At 39.1% G+C, this 8,614-nt stretch overlaps 1 protein-coding gene across 1 annotated transcript; it reads right to left on the bottom strand.

Moving 5' to 3' along the window:
• Window positions 1-1,649: 1,649 nt before the first annotated feature.
• On the bottom strand, window positions 1,650-5,447 carry LOC106929730 (exostosin-1-like). Its single transcript, XM_015006848.2, has 2 exons — window positions 4,487-5,447; window positions 1,650-2,625 (listed from the first exon to the last, which is right to left on the bottom strand). The coding sequence occupies exons 1-2, from the start codon at window positions 4,763-4,765 to the stop codon at window positions 1,870-1,872; spliced, it is 1,035 nt and encodes a 344-aa protein (XP_014862334.2). The 5' UTR covers window positions 4,766-5,447; the 3' UTR covers window positions 1,650-1,869.
• Between the last annotated feature and the right edge of the window lie 3,167 nt (window positions 5,448-8,614).

Genomic DNA, 8,614 nt, shown 5'->3' with positions numbered 1-8,614 from the left:
TTGGGGCCAGACTGAGAAAAAAATAATAAGATTATCAGAATAAAGCTGTATTATTACGAGAATAAAGTCGAAACAACACAAATGTGGTAATAATATGGGAATAAAGTCGTAATAATGAGAATAGAGTCACGAAATTTCAAGAATAGTCATAAAATTATGAGAATAAAGTTAAAATAATGCAAAGGTAAAGCCGTGATAACGAGAAAAAAAGTCAATGCGAGAATAAAGTCATAACATTTCAAGAAATTGTATGAAAATAATGTCGAAATAATACAAGAAGTCATAATAATGAGAAGTCGTAATATTTCAAGAATAGACTTTATTCTGGCAATATTGACTTTATTCTCTTTTATTAGCATGGCTCTAATACTCCATCATATCAAACATTTATCTGAATGGAATCCAAACACATAAAATGGAATAAAAGCACAATATCAATATTTAAAAAAAAAAAAAACACAAGTAGAAACTGTTTGCTTTCCTCAAGTTTCTGCAACCAGACAGATTTTTTTTCTTTAAGTCAAAATAGTCATGTGAAGACTGGCGGATGAACATCTAGAGTGGAAACCAGAGGAAAGCAGCTTCACCTCCAGCAGTTCTGCCTCTTCTGGCCTTTTTAGCTGCAGCTGGAAGTTTGCAAACCAAACCTCTCTTCTGAACCTGGCATGTTTTTCCTCTCAACTAACTCAGCAGCTGGTTGAGAGAAACCAACAAAGCTTTCCGTCTTTCAGGATTCGCTTCCACTCTCCTGCTGCTTCATATCCGTCAAATACACGCAAACACTTTACAGAAAACAGCACAAACGCTTGTATATCTGTGTTGCATTTTGTCTCAGAGAGGCACAGCAACAATAAAACTCAACTCCCATGACGACTTCCAGCGCTCTGCATGAAAACAGCCGCCCGCTTTCTCTCAGCAAAGCTTCACAAACAGCAGCCATCCCAAACTCTCTGAAGGAAGAGTTCACAACTCAGAAAATGTATATAGATCCACAGCTTTTACCAGCACAAAGACAATAACACTGAATTTTAGGTGTAAAGATGCAAAATTCACTGCATCTACACTATTAGGCAATAGTGATGAAAAAACTACAGAAAAGAAAAATGTAATTTTGACTTTATTTCAGAAGATCTCAGAGAAAAAGTCAAATGTCAAAATTCTGAGACAAAATGTCAAAATTCTGAGACAAAATATCAAAATTCTGAAATTGTCAAAATTCTGAGACAAAATGTCAAAATTCTGAGACAAAATATCAAAATTCTGAGACAAAATATCAAAATTCTGAAATTGTCAAAATTCTGAGACAAAATGTCAAAATTTTGAGACAAATTGTCAAAATTCTGAAATTAATGTCAGAATTCTGAGACAAAATGTCAAAATTCTGAGACAAAATATCAAAATTCTGAGACAAAATGTCAAAATTCTGAGACAAAATATCAAAATTCTGAGACAAAATGTCAAAATTCTGAGACAAAATGTCAAAATTCTGAGACAAAATATCAAAATTCTGAGACAAAATGTCAAAATTCTGAGACAAAATGTCAAAATTTTGAGACAAATTGTCAAAATTCTGAAATTAATGTCAGAATTCTGAGGCAAAATGTCAAAATTCTAAGGAAGATGTTTAAATTCTGATATTAAAGTCAGCATTCTTTTTTTTTTGTAGTGGCCATAATCTTCTGCCATACAAACAGCTACAGCAGCTAATGTACAGCTTGGTTTTCTTTGTTTCAGACAATGAAGAATCAAATCTCAAAATGAGAAGAATAAAGCAGTGAAAAACAATCAGAGTGACATCACCACTCAAGAGCTCGGATGTTTGGTATGAAGGAATTGCAAAAGGAGGAGAAGAAGTTAATAAAGTTATCCTTACTTTGAGTAGTCTTCGTTGTCTCTGTCGCAGCGGGAGTCTTTGTGTTTCTCCCAGTCTTTGCCATGTTTGCATGTGGTCAGCAGGATAATATCTTCCCCGTTGTGGATGTGATAGAGCGCGTTTCTCGTCTCTGAGCCAATGCCGGTCAGGTAGCGCTTCCCTTTAAAAACCAGCTGGTACTTCCTGGAGGGCGAGGAGTCGCTCAGTGCCAGATAACCGGCTGACCCTCCTTTCAGAGGGTGATCTTTGGAGAACAGCGGGATGGAGATGTCAAAGTTCGGCCTGAAGTTGGCCACGTCGGCGCTGGCCTTGGCCAGCATGGACTGGCCCACTTCGAATCCCAGATCCTCCGTGTAGTCCGGCCAAGTGCCGGAGTACAGGTTGAATATGAGGTGGTTCCGGCCGTCGTTCCAGGTCGGCAGGCTGTGGATGCGGGCCCTGACGTTCTGGACGTACTGAGCCGACAGCTGGTCCCTGTCCAGCGTGTCCACGGCCAGAACGAAGAGGCAGGCCCGGGAGGGGTCCGCCGTGTGGAACCGAGACTCTCGAATGGACGACAGGATCTTCTGGTAGGTCTCTGAGATCTCGTCGCCTCTCTGCGGGGGGTAGATGTAAACCCCGAAACCCGACTGGCAGCGTGAAAAGTCAAAACAGGTTTCCATGCGGCAGCGCTTGTTCTTGTAGATGTTGTCTCGGATCGCCCGTCGTTCATGGGGCGAGGTGTGCTGGTGGTGCAGCTGAGGGCTGTCCTCCTGCAAGGAAAGCACAGTCTAGATCAAACTCAATTTATTATCCCAAAAGGACAAATACATTAAAAAATACGACAACAGTAGATCAGAACATCCATACAGCTCACAATGTAATCACACTTTGCTTAAAGGGGTGAAAGGATGAAAATCATCAATGGTTTTATGAATACTGTACAGCTCTTTGGTGCAGCTAGTAGCTGATTTAAAGTGTTTATAGACTGACATGAACATGAAGGAGTCTTCATTAATGTTTGTGACTGTTGTCACGAAATGTTATTCAGTAAATAAAGACACTTTTACTGCAAAGGTGACGCTTTTAAGCAACTTCTCATTAAAAGTGTCATTATTTGGACTTAAACTTATTTTATTGTCATTCCACAAAGACATGACAGTGAAATTGGCAACGAAATGTCAATTACTGACTGATGCAAAGTTGATATTATTAATACAACTTTTAAAGCAAATGTTAATGCAACTTTGGATTAAAATCTCATTGTGATTCCACCATGAGGAAGTAGCGCAAACCTCCGACAAACAATGTTATAATGACAGAGGTAGTGGAACTGAATGTGTTACACCAGACATTTTCTGAGTCATTTTTCTCTTATCAGCCGACACTGAGGCAAAAGCAAACAAATTCTCCAATGAGTTTTACATCAGATTTTCGGGAAACACCGGAGAGATAAAGGTCAAAACCCAAGCCTTTCGATGCCAGAGGAAGAATGAGGAGCACAAAGTCTCATTGGATGTCAGAGAGAAGCTGCGTCTGACGCATTTTTCACGTAAAAACAGGCGAGTTATGACTTAAATCACAGCAGCTTGTGAAAATGTCCTTGAGGAAAATGCCTAAAAATAAATATTAGCATAAAAAAGTGCTTAAAAGTAAATACCATAGTTACTGGAGTCTGTTTTCATGCTGCCATAGAGCTAACATTGGAATATACACACATAAAATCAAGATAAATACCTTCACTTATTGATCTTTGATTTTACTATCAATAAGTGTCGTTATGAGAAAAAACAGGATGCTTACTACCAAATACCTTGAACATGTGGTAGTTGCCAGGTTCATGCCACCGGACATGACGTCAGCTGCAGGCTATAATCCATCCCTTGCGATATTCCAGACTCAGTTTGGGTTTTGGAAATTTAAAAAATTGCTTTCCTCTCTCTGAACGTTCTGGATAACGGAAGTCGGGACTCTAGGTTACCCCACTGATTATGTTTGACCAGAATTTCCAACTGTTTTCCTCGAAATCTCTGACCGCAGCGTGTTAGCAAAGCGGGTAATGCTAACGGAAGTTCAGTTCCTCCAGATAAGGGGCGTGTACTTCGGGACAAAACGCGACCGCTGATTGGTCAGTTGCCCCTCGAATGATTGGCAGGTGGAATGAATTTACTTATTGGAAACATGGCAATTTGGAAAAATACTCCGATTTTTTTTTTTTTTTTTTTTAAGTCTTGGCGCTAGAATACGGCGTATTTATTTATTTATTGTTTATTTCTCAAAACTGCAATAAAAACACCTTTTTGCGTCACAGGAGTCACATGACCAACAATCGGCCGTTGTCACTGGTGCAAACCACGAAGAAGACGACAGGAAGTAGTTGGAGGATGACATTGCTGCATATTTTTAGTGACTTATCACGTAAACAAGTAAACAAACTATTCACGTGTGATTTTAATTGCACTTCTTAAAAACCGCATTTCCGAACTTTTATTTATTTTATTTTTCTTTTGTTTTTCAACATTAGCGGAATATTGACATTTGTAATGAAAATGCAGCTAATGTTTAGCAGGTTATTTTTAATCTGCCTCGTTTTAGTCTTTGATTTCCAGTATTAGGGCCAAACCTCTCCCCCACCTCTTGCTCTCCTCCCTCCAGGTACGGGTCCAGCGGCTCGGTCAGCTCCGGCCAGCGTCGCGCCGGTCTGGACGGGAGTCTCTGGGGCAGCGGCCGCGGCTGGTACACGTCTTTCCTCTGGTAGTAGTAGTACTGGTAGTCCTGCTGGTGGTACTGGTGAATCTGGGGATAATGGTACGGCTGCTGCTGGAACTCCCCAATCTGCAGACCCCACAGGTAGATGAGGAAGAGTAGACCGGCCACCACAGACACAAGCAGGTACCGCTTCTTGGCCTGCATGTGTGCTGCGGGATGAAGGAGGAGGAGGAGGTCTCGGGTTGGGGGAGGGAGGGAGGAAGAGAGGGATGAACGGAGGAGTTACAGAGTTATGGAGGAGGAGGTGGAGAGTTGGGGGAAGAGGAAGGGAAAAGACAAAGATGAGTAACAAGGAAAAGTGATAAGAGGAGGGGAGGAACAGGGAGGCAGGTCTCTATCCGCAGCTCAGCATTTTGGGATTTTTGTTGGATACTGAAAGAAAAAGAAAAACTGAAACATTAATCAGGTTTTCAGTTACTAATTTACAAGTTAATGCAAAGAGACACACCTTCTTTTCATTTATGACTGAAAAACAACCAGCTGATCCAACTTGGTCACAAATAGTCAAGTTTATCCAAGTAAATTTACCCAGTTAAACAAACTTCATTTGATGACATGGGAAAATTAATTTGTTTTTAAAAGCTGGAGCTCCATTCTTCACAGCAGATACAAAGGAACTTTGTGTAAAATTTCAAAACACATTAAATAATGCTTATTTTTCATATTGATGTAGAGAAATGGTGTAAAGGGAAAACCAAAGAGCAGAAATTAAACCAGTGACAATAATTTAAAAAAATTAATCAACATTCAAACAAATCTAGAGGCAAAAATAAATATAGAAACTGAGTAGAAATTAATGTAATAAATATAGAACAAAAAAAATTAAAAAGAGACCCTTGGATCAGTTATTACGATAAAAATAATTTTAAAAAATGGCATCCTATGTTTTTGTTTATTTTTTAATCGTGTTTAAATATTTCTATATACGTTTATAGGTTTATTTCTTATTTAGTTACTTAATATTTTTTTTATTTTGACCATGTTAGTGTGAGCTTAAATATATATTAGTGTGGTTAACCTTAATCCCGCCAATTAAGAGTGTAAACTTCATACTTGTGTTACTTTTGCAACAGTTTCTATGGAGATGAAGGTGAACTTACCTGGTTAAGTGAAACTGTTGTGGTTCCGGGATGGATCTGGGTGTGCGCTGCTCTCCCCTCCAGCCTGAGCAGGGCTCCACAGTTTGGGAACATCCTCCATTAACAAACTGGATTACAGATCCATGCACGCGCCGTCTGAGCCTTAAGAAACCCACGTGCGGGAGCGCATCACTGCGCAAAGTGTGCGCCAAGAAACCAAATCCGGAGAGCCGCCTCCATCCTCCACCACAAACTTTTCCCGACCGAAACGAGCCGCTGAGCGCCGCTCATGCGTCCCCCGCCTGCAGGCGCAGCTCGGTCTGAAAGCAGCATCCATCCAGAATTAATTCACCTCCAATCAGCGTCTCTCCCATCCCCTCCTCCCAGGAAAAACACCAGTAAACTTTGGATGGGCGCTCCTCCACCTGTGCGCTGCGCTCACATCGAGAATTACGCAGAAATCACCGCGTCAGGTGAGTTAAGAAACGCAATCAGCGGTAAAATCCTGCTGCAGGCGCGACTGAACGGCGGCGATAAATCGGATAAACACCTGCAGTGTTTACCCGGGTTCTTCCGGGCTGCTCCCTGTCGAGCAGCAGGTTCCGGCGTTCCTTCACGTTTCCATGCTGAGATCCAGAGCTGGACGTGCTGCAGCATCAGCAGCAGCAGCGCAGATAAGCCAGGCGGCAGCAGCTGCTGCAGCATCAGGCTGCATGCGGGGACCGGAGCGGATCGGAGCGCAGCATGCACGTCCCGTCTGGTGGCTCTGATAAGGTATGGGAGCTCACCATTCACCACACCGGCTCCGTCCGCTCAGGTTCAACAGGAAGTCCGAGTTTAATACAAGAGATAAATAACACAACAATCAGAAACACGTTTTTTTCCCCTTATTGCTTCACTTATCTGAATTTTTTTTTGCTTCTAAATTAGCTGTAACACAAAACAAATTTATCTTAGTTTCTTAATTCTGTATGTTTTTCTATTTTAATATCTTTGATATGGATTTTAGAAAATCAATTTTTCTGACGTGTTCACGTCAATTAGGCAGCAGCAAAGTTTGTGGAATCAGATTTAGTCGAAATTTAACTCTTATTGAATCTTTCTGCTGAAAATGTTTTACAGTTTGTTTGGTTTTCATTTGGTTTCAAATTTCAGTTGTTAAATCCAACATTATCTGAAACATCTGAATATATTCAATTAATTTCAGGGAAGGTTCACAGATGTCAAATCATGATCCGACTGTTGTTGTATCAAACAGCGCCATCTTGTGGCAACTATTTTATTTTATTTTATGAGTCTGAAGAAGATCCTGTTTTCAGAATTTAAACTTTAAAGATTTAATGTTAAAATTTTCAGAAATACGTCTCAAAGAGGTCATGAATTTATGAAAAACTTTTACAAGTTCGCATCTTTCTCTCATAAAAACATATTTACAAAAAAAACTTACTTCTCTTTCCATTCTTATGACTTTATATTTAAAATGTCTTCATAAAGACGTTATTGTTTTCACAAACTAACAAAGATGATTTTGACTTTCTGGGCTGTGAACCCAAAATGTTTCTGTTTTGATCCCTTTTCCTCTGATTTATCACTTTTACCTTGTAAAACTTTAATCTGCCATCCTGAAGAAATTGCTGCTCATCAGCGATTGCTTAGAAAAGTTGTTCCTGTGGGATGTTATTATCCCATTCTTTATTTATGGCTGTGATTTTAGGGGAAACTTTCAGAGGAAAACCTGCTTCACCGTCTCTAAACTGCATTTTATTATCATTTTTGTCCCAAACAATCTAACTGAAAACTAATTTGAGGAAATAACTTCTTAATATTCAGGTATTTCCTACACTGTAAAACATTTGAGCCACATTTAGTTGTAATTACTATTACTAGTTTTGTCAAACCTCCAAGAGTTTCTAGTTTAGCACTTAAAAAACGGAAAGAGGAAAAAGACAGGAGTGAAAATTATTTCCCAGAATGCTTAGCGGCATGTTTCTGTATCCTGTGATGGAAGTGCGTTACATTGATCTGAAGTTCTGTTCACACTAAATGTTTCTGAGCTGAATTCATTGTGATGTTTAATAAAATTTATTATCAGATCAGACATTTTGTTCATGCAGTTTGAAACAAGAATTTAAATGATTCTAAAGTAAAATAAGTTTTTATTTTAACTTGATATTGTGAGTGAAATAATAGAGAAATTTGGCTCTTTAACTAGATGAGGGCAGATTTTTTCTTGCATATTGTAAAGTAATTATTTGGTTTAAATTGCAGCATTAGGTTAAAACTCACAATTCAAGATTAATGAACAACTTGTCTCTTGTTGTTAAACCGACTTCATGAACTTTAATTTCTGAGTTAAAACCAAAACAATTTTCTTGACAACTTAAATTTCATTTTCCAGTTAAAACACCATTAAATGTTTTATAGTATATTGAATTTAATGTTTCTCTTGCAGAAAATGTTCCATTTTTTGCAGCACATTTGGACACCAAGCCGACATTTAGAACCATCTGCATGAATATGCATGAAGGCAAAGTCATGCGTGGATTATAAAGTTAATTTTCATTACTGCATTTAATGTGTTCTCTACATATTCAATGCAAATTACCCCCATTAAAGCTAAACAGAGTTATGTTAGGTAGCTAAACCCAGCGGTGAACGTACTGTAAGAGGAACGAAGCATCTGTGATGTAGGTTGCTTATTTCTGCAACTTCTGCAAAAACAAAAAAAAAAACACTTTTGAGTTCTGAACCACATTAAAGGATCAACCTGCCAATCTCTAGAAATGCTTCTTCAGTGCAGTTTTCTCGCTCCTTCTCACAGATAAAGATGCTTGTCAAATATTTTCGAAGTGCCTTGAGCAATCTGCACTCAGCACATCAATATTAATCATCTCTGAACAAAGTGATGACAAAG

This window comes from Poecilia mexicana, unplaced genomic scaffold (genome assembly GCF_051168715.1).
Source record: "Poecilia mexicana isolate PSO_F unplaced genomic scaffold, ASM5116871v1 scaffold_21, whole genome shotgun sequence".
Taxonomy (NCBI): domain Eukaryota; kingdom Metazoa; phylum Chordata; class Actinopteri; order Cyprinodontiformes; family Poeciliidae; genus Poecilia; species Poecilia mexicana.
This window is presented reverse-complemented; position numbering and strand designations above follow the sequence as displayed.